Source organism: Urtica dioica, chromosome 1 (genome assembly GCF_054948205.1).
Source record: "Urtica dioica subsp. dioica isolate 48M chromosome 1, U.dioica_male_clone48M_v1_H2, whole genome shotgun sequence".
Classification (NCBI taxonomy): Eukaryota; Viridiplantae; Streptophyta; class Magnoliopsida; order Rosales; family Urticaceae; genus Urtica; species Urtica dioica.
Window position 1 is genome coordinate 6643784 of NC_142756.1, and position 16794 is coordinate 6660577.

Consider the following 16794-nt stretch of genomic DNA (forward strand, 5'->3'; position numbering starts at 1 on the left):
TACCCGAAGCGTTAAACTTTTTCTTAAACCCTAGATCAATTCCAACAAGGAGGACGAAAGGAGATAATTGAATTAAAAAAAAACAAAAATTTAGCGATATAAACCACATAAACATAAGCGTTTGTGTTTTAACTAACGTTTTGTAAATTTTTCGTAAATAGCCAAAAACTATTGTAAATATTTCGTAAATAGTCATTTATTATAGAGATTTACTCTGCGTTTTTTTATTATTTTATAACGTAAATAGATTTACGTGACTATTTACAAAAAATTAACGAAACGTTGGCTATTTCAAAATTTTTAACGTTTCATATGATTGGATAACCACTTGACAAAAAAAAAAAAAACAAGAGAGGACGAGTTCGATGGTGTTTATTTTGAAGTACCCATACTCTATTCAGCGTCGATGGTATTGGTTTTTGTGTCATGAAGGCCATATTGACTAATTCTTTATTCATGATGTTTAAAAAAAAATCTTCTTTTACCATTGAATTCGTATTCTATATCAATCAAGTTCTTAAAAGGAAAACGAAACACGAAAGGAACTCCGCAGCATAAATGAGGATAAGGCACACATATACATAGATAGATGGTGATACATTTTCTTCGAAGGATGTCATCGTCACACAATTATGGTGCGAAAATTAAAATTGATTATTTCATCCGGAATGTGTCTCACTTTCACCTTCGCCGGATAAGTATAGCTTCTGACCATCATTAATCAAGTCCACGTCCAAAATTTTACCACCATCTTCTGTTAAAATATAAGTAGCACTTGAAACAGAGACTTGTAGTTTCTCTCCTGATGTTTTGATAAGCTCTTCCACCGAATTTGGGATCCACAAAACGATACCCGGTTTTCTGTCTTCTTTCGGATCCCAAGGATGGAAAGGGAACACTGTGCATTTCCTTGGGTGCAATTTCTCTGTAAGAACAATCGGATTGATCATTTTATATTGTCTCTAAATGTTTAGTTTATAGACTATAATGCTTATCTTAATGTTACTACAATTAACTTGCGCGCCAATTAACTCCAAGAATAAAACCTCACTAAAAAAGTGGTAATAAATTCGTACTTGGTAATTATGAGCAATCTTAAGTTTGATTATGGTATGTTTAGAAGCATTTCTATGAAGGTTTTGTCTATACCCGTGATTTCTCGAGCAAGATGTGGGAATTCAGACAACTGAGCGGACTTTGCTTCTTCGAGTAACTTGATCAAGTTCTTGTTCCCACACATCCTACCTTCATCGAGCGGAGTGTTTCCCCATCTGCAGCGTGGTAAAAACAATGTAACTTAAGATCAATGATATCAATGACTTGGGGCAAGGAGTTTCATGGCGATACCTGTCCTTCGAGAAAACGCTAGCCCCGCTTTCTATGAGAAGCTTGGCCATCAAGTAAAGTCCTTCCGTGGCAGCTACGTGAAGCGGGGTTCGGTGGTCATAGTCTTTGGAGTTTGGATCGATGCCATTCGACAATAATCTTTTGAGGAAATCCGAATCTCCTCTCGCCACAGCTGCACATAGAAAATTGCCAGAGTTTTCTATCTTCAAGGAGGCACCTTCTTCAGCCAGTAAAGAAGAGACTCGATCGTGCCCGTTCTTGAGTGCTTCCAACAACGGGGTGTTACCGAAATTATCTGCACATGATAAGGGAAAATAACATTCGTCACGCTTTTGAATCCAATAAATTAGTGGTAAGAAAAAAAAATCATATGAGAACCACTCTCATTGGATCAGAAACTTACCCGTCGGGTTGACATCGACTCCTTCTTGAATAAGAAGACGTGTGACGTCTTCATATCCTCTCGACGCAGCAAGATGCTATGTCGAACAAAACGTACAAAGATACAAGAATTAATATTAATTATAATTCTTCAAGAGTAGTAATAGAAAGCTAGAAATGCAAGTTCTGATTCATGAGACAACTTAATATAAGAGCCGTGCCAAGAATTGCCGAATGTAAATACAACGTCTGATTCTACTCTTACCAACGGTGATCGTCCATCATAATCCGTCTTGTTTGGGTCGGCACCGGTTCTAATGAGACCCTTGAGCTGATACAGATCGCCATTGTAAGCTGCGCTGTTCACCTTCAAGGCGAGTTCAGCTTCTTGCTTTCCGATGTGGAATGTAATGTCAGACTCCAGTTGCTTAACTCGTGCATTAGAGTCTTTCCCCTGAAATCGAAATACATTTGGCAGAACCATGTACACAAATTAATAAAAGGGTCTGGCCATGCACTGTGTTACGTCTCGAATTAATGACACAACAAGGCGTTACCTCGAGAAGGTTGTTCAAAATTTTGCGTCCATCTTGAAAGTAAATGTCGAGGATATCTGTGAACGACTGCTTATCAAGTCGTAGGAGCCTACACAGCTCAGAAACGCGGACGGTGTATGGCTGAGGAATGTTACAAAGAATAGAGATTTCTCCAAAAGAGCTGTGTGGCTCTAAACGTGAAACGGTTTCTTCCGACCCGTCTTCCTCAATTGCAACTCCCTCCTGCAAAAGAGCCATTTATTTTCAACTATCGTAGAATCCGCGGTTGTCAGAGTTATGAAGGAAAAGCTCAAAGATGTCAATTGAATGTGCTTATTCATTTTGATTTAGCTTACTGCGTAACCAGGGTTATTTGTTTAACTTAATGACGATATTGATCCAACACTTACCAATACACCATGGCAGACGAAATAGAGTTGATCAACAACATTTCCCTGTTCCATAATCAATTCCCCAGGAAGAAAAAATTCCTCATGCAACTTTATAACCTGCCAGAGGAAAGGAACATTCGTTATCAAGTGCAAGTTTCTTTGACCAAGACCACATCAAACTTCTGCTTGACAGTTATAAGTTTGATGTTTTAGATTAACACCAGTCATAATCTGAACCTACCCTTTTGTGTGGTCAATAGTTGAGATTACAGCCGTACATTTTAAAATAGCTAAAATGTGGATGAAGGTCTTACAATCTGATTGATGAACTCTTCCGAGCATCCGTTAAAGAGAGGAACTTTTTTTACGATGGACAAGTACAATGTCTGTGCGATCTGTAATCACAAAAGAAAATTATATTCGTAACAGATTAAAATTCTTGGAAAATATCAGTTTAAATTAAGCCGGCCAAATAAAGCATTTTTTAAAAAAAAATTGATATAAGTTGAGGTACAAAAAATGGGTCTTATTCTTGTTTAACCTTTGCCCGAATAGAAATCGGAATGTCCTGAAGCACAGAAGCTTCCGTGTAGCTACTCTCATATTGTAGCCGCAAGTGACCTTTGATCTGATTCCTGATGTCCTTTCCAAGTCTATTTCTGTTCATATACTTTATGACATCCGTCATTTTGTCCCTGAATTTCACCGTCTTTGAACCTTTTACTATCAACGCTGTCATGTTACCGATCAGATATGCACCGAGAATCATATCAAATGAGACATACACCATTACGAATATCATTTCTCGCAAATTCACTGCGTGTATATCCCCGTAACCTGCAAAAGAAGAGTGCCGTTATGGCTTAGTGTGAAACACAAAAGAATAGTGGTTGAAACTTGAAAATATTAAAGAACGATAAAGATCTCTTCCAAGTAATATCACTAGACAATACTAAATTTTTACACCATTCTTTGTCTCGCTTATCTAGTTATTACAATATCTATGACCCCGCCTATTAAAGAATCTTCATGTTTTGCACTGAATTTTGAAGTCAAACTCATTTCAACTAGACTCTGCTTGAAATCTGAATCCAATAACATTTTTACTGTTAACAAACGTCCTTGAGCACACATTTACGGAGCATTATCACACTTAAATGAGAAAAAAGAATACGATGAGAAAGAACGCTTACCAACTGTGGCCATGGTAACAATGGCGAAATATAAGGACGTTACGTAGCGTGTCCACAGATCAATATCTCTGAAGTGGGAATAGCTATAGTCTCCCAATTTCAAACTCCCGATCCACGTGTACCCTTCTTGAGAAGAAGGCAAAGTCGTCGCCAAATAGTAAAATATGCACGCTGCTGTGTGCGTGCAATACATCTCTACAACAATGAGTTTAATGATCCTAATGAACATGTAATTGATTCGTATATCCTTCTCCAAAGTCTGGAAGAGATCGGTAACTTTTCGTACTCGAGTCAGCCTGATCCACAGAAGATACCTCACTATCTCTTTTTTACCAGATAACTGATTAAGAAAAAGATAGATTCGTTTAAGTACTTGATAAGTTAAAAAAATATAACTTGGGAGTTATACCAGATCATTCATTGGGGAGTACCTTGTATATGATATCCCAAGGAAAACAGCCAAGCAAATCGAAAACAAAATGCGACTTCAGGTAGCTGGAAAACGAAAGGGCAACGATAGAAACATTAGGTTCTACTAGGTGAAAATGTTCCGGGAAAAAGATCTAAAATAAGCTAAAACTTTCTGATGCTATCTAAATAACGTCTAAATCACTACCAGCAATTATTGGTAAACGGATTGTATGTAGTTGCAAGAATTATTACCGTAGAGCGATAGGGGATCGCTTGTAAATCATTCGGTAAGTCTGTTTATCTCTGTAGGCGACACGGAACTGCAAAATAATGTCGACCATGAAAGCGACTTGTCCCACAATGTCGAGGACAAAGAGGTCCTCTCCAAGTCCCCTGAAGAACCCGAACTCCATAGGCGTGAAGAACGACGAGTACACTGCCCATATCAGTATGAACTTTGTCCATGCCCTGTACCACCTGCCAAACAAAAGCGCATAATTTCATTGATCATTCTCATTACCAATCACACATTTACTTTAATATCAGCAATCACCACACTACATATTGCTATCTAAACCATTTATCTTCCCAAGTAAATCTTTCCTTCAAAGAATTAATAAGATTCGTTTATTCATTACTAGATGAGGAAATAATTGTAAATAAATGGATAATTCACAACTATACAAAATGAGCATACTCGTTAGCCTCGTCTAATAGTAGTGTATTTATCATTTAACTTCTTATAAACAAAAAGCTTGTGAATACTAATAATATCATTGATCACATAACCTAGTTTGGTGACCCGCTGGATTTGGACGGATCCAAAAAATCTGCGGTACGACATTTTATGTAGGAAAATTGTTATATCTATGAATAAATTTAAGAGAATTTTCTTCTTTGTATAAAATACAAAATTTCTACGTCTATGGTCATTTTGTAACAATGTTGTCACAAAAACTGACTGTTTTGTGACAACATTATCACAAAATAATCAACTTTTGTGATAATAATTTTTGTTTTTATAAACAAGAACACCATTATATGAAAACATGTCACAAAGTACTCATAAAATTGGATGATTTTTCTCAATCTAGCTATAAATATGTCCATTTCCCTTTTATGTACTACAAATGTTGTAACCTATTTATTCTAGGGGTGTTCATGAGAATCGACAAACTAAACAACTTGATCATCCAAACTAAACCGCACTTTTTTCTAGTCCGCCCCATTACAACTCTTTTTTTTTTTTATTACTTTACAGATTTTTCATAAGATCTAGATTTTTATGGAGTATGAAATTTGAGATGAGACATAATTTATTTATTTTTAGTATTTGCATGATTTTTTATGAATTTGATTCAACAATTCTATTTTGTACCTTTGTTGTGGCAAATTAACCCGAACAAACCAACTTAAGCTACTCCAAATAAATCTAATCAAACCAACCCGATTAATATCGATTCAGGTTGATTTGGTTTCAGAACCATAAACGGTTCGGATTGGGTTATAAAAACGACAAATCGAAGATTTCAGGTCAGGTTCATGAAATGTACAAACTCGATAACCCAAGTCGATGAACAGGCCTAATTTATTCAGATCTTGAATTTTATACGTTAAATACTACACAATTATTTTTAAAAATTTGTAACATACTAAGTCATTCCAAACATCACGTTTGGGATATAGCCAACGTTTAAAAAATTATTAAAAAATATCCAAACAGATTATGTGACATTTGAATGAACCATTTGAATTTTCTATTTTATCATTTGTTTAAAGTAGTTTTTTATCCTAATTTATTTATTTTATCCTCTCTCATATTGTTTTTTTTTCTCATCAAAACTTCAAAAATCCATATCTACCTCATATGAATTCGAAATTGGGTAATTCCAAATCCTACGGATTCGTGGCGAGGAGAGATTCAAAAATAGACCCATTGTATTGGATGAAAAGTCCGGTCTACTACTGCAGAATTCCGCCGGAGTTCACCATTGGTACATTTTCTGTTTATCGGCGAAAGGTAATTTTTGATCCGCATTTTCAAGACCAAGGCATAATAAAACTTCAGGGTCGTCATTATCGTCGTCCTTTCTTCTTAGTGATACTCCAAGCTTTTCTATGAAAAACTAGAAATTTATGTAATTTTTTTATGGAAATAATTAAAAATTTCCGAATTTTTTTACAAATAAATGAAAATTTATTGAAAATTAGTCTGGGTTTTTTTATTTACAAATAAAAACTAAAAAACGATTTTTGTGAAAATTTCATTTTTAATTAAGAAAGTAAGTTGAAATTTTCTAGAAATTCGGAGTTCATAACACTTATCATTAATTTTTTGAATTTTTTAAATTATTTACATTTTTTTGTTAATTAATATGAAGATATTTAAATCAATATAATTATTATTGACTATTTTCCTAAACGTTTGCAAACGTTAACTACATTCCAATTTTATAGTCTAGTTTTGACTACAAATGTAAGTCCTCATTTTTATAAAAGAAATAACAATATAAACGAACATAAGTGGTTATACAGTTATATCACATATATTTAATCTTGTCCTTTTTTCAGTTACCACTCCCTGGATCCAAAAATACTGGGTGCTAATTTAACGCCTTGTCATTATTCTGATAGATATGATAGATAATCATATGATATTAGCCATAAAGTCAATGATTATCTTCGCCCTAAAATATCCTAGATACTGACATAATGTGCTTTTCACGCCACATGTTATCTGTGCACAACTTTGCCAGCTTTGCATACGCAATGACAAAACCAAAAACAAAAAATCAGATTTTTTACAAAATATACGAGCTCTTTGGTAAACAATTTCTCACATGGAATTTAACAGAATATTTATGAATTTGATTAACAATCCACCTGTTACGTTCAACAAGACAAGCTAGCTTCCATAAAAAAAAAAAAAAAAAAAAAAAAAAAAAAAAAAAAAAAAAACTAGCAAAATCAGAATTTCGGTCTTTAACAAGACTATAATGGTTTGGTCTGAATATAATTCCAAAATTTCGGCTAAACTAAAACAGAACATTATGTTTCAATTAATTGCGGCACTATCATGTAAAAAAAATTAAAACCTAAAATATAGTCTAAGATTCCAAAGTATAAAAGTAAAAATTTGATTAATAATACTCGGTACTAGAATTTCTAAACAGAATATCGATACTAAAAAAATATGGCACTATTCAAAAGTATGAGAAAATAATTTGAAAAAAAAGAGCTCTATATGTTAACTATATATATATATATACATATATATATAAATAACAATAATAATCATAGAATGTCACGTCTCATTAATGTCTTCCGTGTCTTAATGGTTATAGTTTAAATACGAAACAAGGAAATAAAAAAACCAGACAAGTGACTGGATAACGGCATATAGGATCAATCATATTCAATTCATGCCCAAATATTAAAATTGGTTCATATTTTCTTTATTTATTTCCATTAAATATACGAAGACATAGGACAGCTGGGCAGTGAATTCTGAATTGCACATGATAAACTTCCATATATCCAGTCCCACAATTTGCTCAATTTTTTTTTTATACGTGACAAGAACGCAGTGACTAATGAGATTAAAATATTAATAACTATATATAAAATGTCCATCACTCTCAGCCGAGGTTATCAAAAACGTGCCAATTCGTTTTTGTTTTATTTTTAGGCATATTCCAGATCCATTCAAACACAGCTTTTCAGCCATACAAGGATCACCAAGCCACAATTTTAGGTGACCAAACACTCGATCTAACCAAATCTCATACCTCCATTTGTTAAAAATTTAATCAACTCGGTTTTGTAGACTCACTCAGTTACTACTTTTATTTTATTATCGATACAAATATCACAAAAAATTGTTTATAAGATAAGTGAGTTGAAGTGTCGTATATATAACATATATTACAGTAACTCAAAATGAATTCATCAAGATCAAGTACGTATCCGTATCGTCATTAGTTAAATTATTTTATCAGGAAAAAAAAAAATTATCATACGTTCAATTTATTCGCTGGTTTCTTTCTTTTGATTAGCTCAAATTAATTTTTTTTAATAAGCTATAATAAACAAAAATATTTAAATGAAATAAATTAGAAGAAAAAACTTACTTATTATCGGGATGTATGACAATGCCATTGGAGAGGTCTTTGATGCCATTGATGACACTTTCGCGGCTGTATCTTCTCGCCGTTGTTCCGTCGCCGAACTCGTTGGCGATTAGGTTGAATCGGCTTCCTCTGGACGATTTTAAACGGTCCCTGATGTCCTGAAGCTCGTACTCCTCTTCCGGCGACGAGATCGACTCGTCTTCTTCCTCGACATTCCGACCACTGTCCGCCGTGGCCAAACGGTGATCCGCCGCTCTTCTGCTCATTCCGATCGCCGGCGATGGAATCACGTGCTAGCGCATTCGAGGATCTACATAGCAACAGAGATTGAATAGGCTTTTTTCCGTAAGAATCACCACTAAGCAACGATTTCGTTGTCTTTTTCTCTCCTTTTGGAGAGAGAGAAAAAGAGGAAAAGCGAAACTGAATAAAGGTGTGGGAGTTGTAGAAGCTAACCGTGCGTGGCGTTTCACGGGATTACTGGGATGAGAGAGAGAGAGATTCACGGGAAAATCGGGTCTTAATTAGGCGTAGCCGTTTTTCCGGGGGCTGGATTTAGTTGGCGGGAAAATGCTGAAAGTGGAAAGAGGGAAATTTTGGGGAGCTTGGTTGGGTAGAGGAGCCATAAAAGTTAAAACTCAAAAGAAGAAAGAACTGACAAAGCCGAGGAGTGTTTGGATTGGAGATACAGCCATAGATTTGGGTTCTGACTATTTATATACACCTTATTTTATGCTGACGTGTCTTCCTCCTCTTCTTTCTTTTTCTTATCTTTAATTTTTGCAAGTTTCTTTTTCCATTAATTTTTGTAAGGTTCTTAAATGGGGACTCATGTGAATGGGGAGTTAATATTTAAGCACCATGTTGCATTTTGTTTATTTGACTTCATTATTGTCGCTGTTGCCCCGAGTCTAATTTCCTAATAACTCTATTTTCTAATATATATTTTAGTAGAATTGTCCTAAAACAATTGCCCAAGGCTATTTGAGGAACTACCTATAATGTTAGAACTTAGTGTTAACTTGATTGTTTATGATCCGTATAAACTAAATTAGCAACTTAGTATTGGTGCTCACTACTCTCAATGCATGACACATATATAAGCAACACTGCATTAAATAGAAATAAGGAAATGTAGTCGTACAAAAATCCGATCTATGAAAGACCTTGATCCAATTTAGCTAAACTAAAAATTACATATCTTTTTGTGCGTTGAATTGAGACCTTGACTCGGGGAAGAAAAAAAAAATTGTATGATGAAGCAGTTGTTTGAGTAACCTTTTAGATGGATGGCACACCTTAGAGATCAAGAATCTTTCATAAAAATACAAATTTGGAATATGTATTTTTCGAGATACAATTTCTTCACGATTAAGGTTGAGGCAAAGAGTTGCTTCTTCTTCGGATATTGTGTATTTTTTTTATATGAAAAGACTCTATAACACCTCGTTCTTAAATATATCAATGTAGTTGGATATCTAAAGTAGTCACTGATAAGCTCATGAGAGATATCAATAGTCTATCTTCAAGATACACCATTGACTATAATGCGATTGTCATGTATCATACTTTAATTTTGATGTTGCTATAGAACCTTGTGGTGAATGTTGTAGAAATAGACTTAAATGAATGAATGGTCTTATGTCATCGATTTTGCAAGGCTATATATCAAGATGACACCCTACCACAAAACAATGATTCGCCGGCAACTAGAAATATCCGCGAGCGGCGACTTTTGTACGTCGTGCATCGCAAGGGAAGCTAATTTAGCTGCGATTTTTGTGCTTCAGCCGCAAAAAAATATGAAAAAAAATTACAAAACAACGGATTTTTTTAAATCTTACGAAAATGACAGATTCAAAAATGCGATGAGCTCCGCGCCGCTATGTCAGAGTCCGAACGCCTGTGGTAGGCCGTCTCCGTGGCTCCGGCGCTCCTCTCTGACGCTAATAGTATACAATAATCACATTATCAGTATATTGTATACAATATCTCCAACGCTCATCTCCGATGTTAACAGTATACAATAATCACAATATTAGTATTGATGTCTAAAAATAGATACAACAATTGTCTCGACGATTGTATAACCTGTAACAAATTGAATACAAAGACCGGACTTTTCTTATACTAGACGAATCTCAATACAAGAAGTTCTACAATAAGAATATAGTTTTTTTGTATATCGAATGCAGTGTCCGTCCTTCGTCCTCCTTTTATATCTTCCATCTGAAGGTAGGTTGATCAGACCCATGTTCTATGTCAGTTATTTTGTAACCGTGCAAAATAACTTCCATTCAGTTATTTTGCGGTTTCTTTTGTGCTTACGTGGCCAAGTAAGCGTTATCTTGACGTCTATTATTGTACCGAGAAGCTTTTATTAGAGTTAATCGGCATTGAAGCTCAACTTATGCTTCATTGTGTTTCTCATGCTAAAATACCTTTGGTCGGTATTTTATTTAGTCTGTTCGGTGTTATTAATATTCCGATTATAACAATTAGTATATTGTATACAACATCATAATCAGTATGTTATATACAATAATCAGTATATATATGTGATTGAATAAAATATATATGATATATATATATATATATATATGCTATTGAATAAATTATATATCTTTATTATATGTTACTCGTATACAAAAATATGTAATTTAAAAAAAATGTAAATAGTTATCTCGGTAAGCGGTTTTCTGTCGGTACCGATTTTCTTTTTATTGTTTGAATACCTCTCGGTTTTCCATACGATAAACGGTTTACCCCCAAAATTGAAGTATCAGTACATTAACGCTAAAGCAAACTTTGATTTTAAACTGATTACAGTTTTAATATTTAAATATTTAGACTATCATTTTGATTAAGAGTATAGTATTAGACAAATTCAAAACCGTTTCTTAAAAAATTTATCAAGAAATGGAGTTGAATTTAGTGATTTTTAACGACAATATGGCTATGGATATTTATTTATTTCTTTTATTGGACTTCCACCCATAGTACTGCAATCGCTATGAAATTTATTATTCCGATTTCCATTGTTCCTATTTCATTTTCTACTTGTCCTTGACCCTTGACAAATTTGTAGGTCAAAATAACCCCTTTCATTATGGTGCAGTATATATCCTTGTATTTTTTCTGTAATCAGTGGGTTGGATCTATCATAAGATGTATAAAATGTTAAAGCTATGTGCCAATTTGAGTGTATGCATTTTTTTAAGAAAGCATATCATCAACTTGCATTTTTATAGTTATGTGATTTTTCTTTTTAAAAAAATAACAAATGATGATGTTATCACAGTATGCTTTTTACAATTAACCTATCATGACCTTCTTCTAAATTTGTATTTATGACTTAATAGTAGCTTATATTTATATCTTTTTGTTCATATATATCTCCGGAATCCAACTATTAATTTTTTTTTGTATGAAATTTCCAAATAAAATATATTAACTTGTAGTATGTACTAATATTCTTAATATCTAGTTGGTTTATTTTTGTGTGAAATTACCAGAGATTTACTCATTCTTTTTTTTTCTTTCTTTAAAGCTGACTTAACCACAACTAAAGTTTATTTATATATTTAACACAGACTTCCCAAAGAGGGAATTAAAATTAATATGCAGTAGGACGTGAGTAGTATTAATGTGAGTGCATGGTCGGTCCAAAAATGAAAAACTAAGAGGAAATGGTGACAAAAATCCCTAAAGTTTCCAGAAATAGCTAATTAAGTTAGTCTCTATTCTTTTTTTTGTATGGTGAAAGTCCTTAATGTTTAGTTTTCCTAATTCCGTAGGTCCTTAACCCCATTTTGGCGTTAATATGTCACGATGTTAGGTAAAAAACGTTAGTTTTGACTGAAAACATATTTTAAGTAAGAAATTAAACAAATAAAAACAAATCAACTTCCTTTAATGAACAAGAACATACGCGAATGTGTGACGTTGCTCCAACAGTGAGCGAGGAAGGGGTTGTGCTGAGCAGCTTCACCGTACAAAAAAAAGGACTAATTTAGCTGTTTCTGGAAACTTTAGGGACTTTTACCGTCATTTCCTTAAAAACTAATAACACAACAAACGACTATGTCGTGGGACCCAGGGGCGGAGTTACTTATAGCTTAGGTGGGGTCAAGGCCCACCTAAAACAAGCATGTTTTGTACGCAGAATAAGTAATATATTTTAGTCTAGAGAAAGAAATATATAGAGATATGCTAAAAAAATATTCAGGTTTGGAAAAGAAATGTATATAAAGTTTTTTAGAGACATTTTTATATTTTTGATAAAAAAAAAAATCGATACGAATGAACACTATTTGTGTTAAGGGTCCAATCTCTTATTTAAAAAAAAAAACATTGTTCAAGTAGAAGTAAAGAGGATTCTTCTACTATGTGCGTATAACGAGTCATAAATTATTCTACCGACTAAGCAAGTTATATATTGCTTAATCGGTAGGATAATTTATGACTCTTTATACACACAAATCATGTACACAAGTTACCATGAAAAAACTGGTTTCTAGGATAATTAAAAATATTCAATGGTTTAGGATAACAATCAATCATCATCATTATTATTATTATTTCTTAACGGTACCCATGGTCATGGATTATTAAAAAATCTATAAATACACAACACTCACAATTAAATACAGCAAAGACTTGCAAAAGTTCTTGAAGTAAAAATAGAGTTTTTTTAGGCTATAATTTTGGTTGGATTTATGGCTCCGCCTCTGGCGGGTCCACTTTAATACTTATACTAAAAGTCTAAAACCATCTCACACTACTTCAAGTTTTGACCCATTTAGAACGTTTTAACTAGGGGTGTTCATCAAAACCGCCAAACCGAATAATCCGATCATCAAAATCAAACCGTACTCTTTTTTAAACCGCTCCATTAAAACCCGATGAAGTTTGGGTTGTAATAAACTCAAACCGCAATTGTTTCGGGTTGGTTTGGTTTTTTATAGCCGTGAAATTGGGTTGAACCAAACCAACCCGATAGTGTTAATTCTTTAATTTTTGTAAGATTGCAAATATTTTATATGTACTATTGTTAAAAAATATTATTTTTTAAAAATATTATAATTAAATAAAAAAATACTCAGTATTATACTTTATTATGTGCGACTATATGAAAACTTCGTAATTAAAAATATGCACAATTTTTATTTTAATATGTAATTTTTTTAAAGATAAGTAAAATTTTAATTTTATTTGACAAAACGTTCTAGATATAATATACGTATATGATTTTCATTCGAGTTATAAAGTCATTTGTCGAGAATTATAATCTGAAAAAACCAACCTAAACAACCCGATTATTTTTTGGATTGGTTTGGTTTGGTTTTACCTTTCAATCGGGTTGGTTTGAGTTTTAAAATTAAAAAATTAGTTGTAGCGGTTCGGGTTGGTAGAACATGAAAAAATCGACTAACCCAACCCGATTGCACCCTTAGTTTTAACTATCTAGCAAATTTCAAACTAGTTAATGTTTCGTTTATTTTAGTAAATTAGTCATTTACCGTTATTTATCAAAATTATATATAAAATATCAAGAACAATCAAGTAAAATACTATCTGATTAATGAGGTTACATCATCAAATGTGACTAAATTTTAAACATATCTAAAACATTGACTAAATTGCAAATCCAACGTTTCAAGTAGTCTAATCTGATGATTTTTTCATGATTTTATAGTCAAATATGAAAACCCAGCGACGATAAGACTAACAGAAACTTGTGTGTGTATGTGTGTATAACTCTATATATATATACATATTATATTTACATATATATACTCTCTCCAAGCAATTAATATAGAATTACCCTTATGAAGACACATCAATTACAGATCCTTAATTTTAGCGCTTAATTAAGTACCCACCCAGCCTCTAATCAGCTAGCATTTAAGTTAATATGGCTTGGTTCATTTTTATTTTTATTTTCTTCTTATTTTTTCCCTGGAAGATGAACTTTTTGAAGAACAACTTTGAGCCATAAAATATATAAGAACTTTGGACTTTAAATTAACTACGTAGTGGCAAAAACACTCAGTTTGTGTACATATAAACTAAGACAGCAGACGAATACGATAAACATATGTGCTAATGTGCATGCAGTGTTTCATAGTGCATGCAAATTTGACGTAGGACAGACATTAATGAGTTATTAAGAGAGAACTACTTGAAACTTCCCAATAGAGTTTGTGTCCAACTAGATAAAGCAGCGTCCTTGAAAGAATATGGCTCTTTTTAGTCCTCATCAACATAGAATAAAAATAAATACCCTCAACTATATGCTCTTATCAACAAAGACCTAACTAGCTCAATTAATTGCTTCCGGATTCCTTATATAGTAAATAATAATACGTGATCAGTTTGAGCGCCATGTCATATTTCGGCGCCAAAAACTGAATTCATTATTCCACGACTCCACACACACACGCACAGATTATATTATATTATATTATATATATATATATATATATATACATACACACACATATACTGCACCAATTTTTTTTTTTTTTTGGGCTCAAAAGTGTACTAGATAGTTGACGTAGCACTATATCCTATCTAGCTGTAATCCAATGTGTTGCATAAATACATGGGAATGCCACTAATCACAGATGTGTTATTTATTAAGACGCCTCATTTACAACTATGTATTGAGTGTAGTTCGTTAACTACTTATATAATCCCACTTATATAAAAATTAGTCCCACTTGTAAATTTGTATGGTTTTCCTATACAAGTAGATAAGTGATTAAGTGTATCATCTTTAACATGAAAATAACTGTGTGTAAGTATGATCAGTGCGCAAATGTAGCTTGTAACGTGAGATCGTGTTGGTTTTTTTTTTTTTTTTTTTCTTTCGAATAATCTCAAGTCAATTTAAAATTTAAATACATTATTATCATAGATGAAGGACAGAGAAAGGGAGACGAATGAATTTCATTCTCTGAACTCAATTGATACAATTCAAGTGTTGGCCGCTTTTTTTCCTTTCAAATAATCTGAAGTCATTTTAAATACATTACTCTCATAGATGAAGGACGGAGAAAGGGAGACGAATGAATTTCATTCTCTGAACTAAATTGATAAAGCTATCAATGTCAACAATAAGTGTGTCCACGTCACACAGAGTTCCACACAACCTTTTTGTGTGGAATGTCCTCTGACAAAAATTAACTGAGTTATTTTTAGCCGGTCAAAATTCAGTTAACTGATAATGAATCGAGATTTATCAAAAACATAATCTATCTAACCAAACCACAATTAAAAAATCACATTTACATTTTAATAAATAGTAAAAAGTTTGTAACATTACTTCTTTTAGGGAAATGGACATGAATTAAACGCAATGCTTTTTTTACCAAAATGATATATATATACATATATATTCCAAAAACTGATTTAATGATGAAACTCATCATCACAATAAAATACAATATTTTATTACAAATTTCGTCATAAAATATTATTAGTTTCTAAAAATAAAAATAAAATCAATTTTCCATTGATTTTTTTTTAATATTTGAGAAAGTATGCATTTTTTTTCATGCGTCTACTGTAAATATGTAATATGTAAGAGATTATTCTTATTCTATGACTTGTACAAAGATTTTGGACCAAAATCTACTAAACTCAAATAAATCCTAAACTATGACTACCTATTTTCACTAAATACAAAAATACCCTTACTTTTAATAACATTTGATTTTCTTTCTTATTTAATTATTTGACTTTCTTTTTCTATTTTTGGATTAATTGGATGGGTTATTCACGTCCCTCTCCCTTCCCTCTCTTTTCCTGCGTATTTCATGTCTATGTGTCTTCCCTCACGTCTCACGTTTCTGGGTTTTCGTTGAAGATTTATTGACATTGATGTCAATAAATATGCATTTTTATTGACATTAATGTCAATAAATCTTCAACGATTCTGGGAAATTCCTTTGAAGATTTATTGACATTGATGTCAATAAATATGCATTTTTATTGACATCAATGTCAATAAATCTTCAACGATTCTGGGAAATTCATTTGAAGATTTATTGACATTGATGTCAATAAAAATGCATATTTATTGACATCAATGTCAATAAATCTTCAACGAAAACCTATAAATTTTCAGAGCTGATCCCAGGCCTCCTAAACGACGTCGTCGAGCTATGCCTCCTCCGACCACCGCTGTCGTGCCCTCGACCCCGGCCCACCTCAGCTCCTCCCACCTCGCCGTCGATGGCACCGAAACCCTCTTCGCCCATGCCCAACCAAAAGAGTCGAGAGCGACGGCGAGTTTCGAATCCCGCCAGGCGTGACAGAGCAACGAACGCGCTGGAGCTCGACGATCGTCTCCGTCGAGTTGGTTTTCGCTCGATTCGGAAGCCGAGCCGCACCGCTT

General features: G+C 33.2%; 1 protein-coding gene across 2 annotated transcripts; it reads right to left on the bottom strand.

Moving 5' to 3' along the window:
- Positions 1-457: 457 nt before the first annotated feature.
- LOC149406825 (potassium channel SKOR-like) lies at positions 458-9077 on the bottom strand. Of its 2 annotated transcripts, XM_089609049.1 has the most exons (14): positions 8847-9077; positions 8391-8700; positions 4513-4737; positions 4281-4344; positions 3850-4189; positions 3198-3493; positions 2971-3051; positions 2675-2773; positions 2286-2507; positions 1994-2182; positions 1751-1826; positions 1348-1642; positions 1150-1271; positions 458-925 (listed from the first exon to the last, which is right to left on the bottom strand). In XM_089609049.1, the coding sequence occupies exons 2-14, from the start codon at positions 8654-8656 to the stop codon at positions 660-662; spliced, it is 2541 nt and encodes an 846-aa protein (XP_089465175.1). In that variant the 5' UTR covers positions 8657-8700; positions 8847-9077; the 3' UTR covers positions 458-659. The 2 variants fall into 2 exon arrangements, with proteins under 2 accessions (XP_089465175.1, XP_089465182.1); XM_089609056.1 differs by lacking the exons at positions 8391-8700; positions 8847-9077 and adding an exon at positions 6123-6164.
- Positions 9078-16794: the final 7717 nt, after the last annotated feature.

Excerpts from the sequence above, each read along its gene's own strand:
- LOC149406825 (XM_089609049.1), bottom strand. The coding sequence starts at position 8,656 with ATGAGCAGAAGAGCGGCGGATCACCGTTTGGCCACGGCGGACAGTGGT. Across the intron at positions 4,345-4,512 it reads CGATCCCCTATCGCTCTACG|CTACCTGAAGTCGCATTTTG; the intron begins GTAATAATTCTT and ends TTCGTTTTCCAG. Across the intron at positions 2,508-2,674 it reads TCGTCTGCCATGGTGTATTG|GAGGGAGTTGCAATTGAGGA; the intron begins GTAAGTGTTGGA and ends GCTCTTTTGCAG.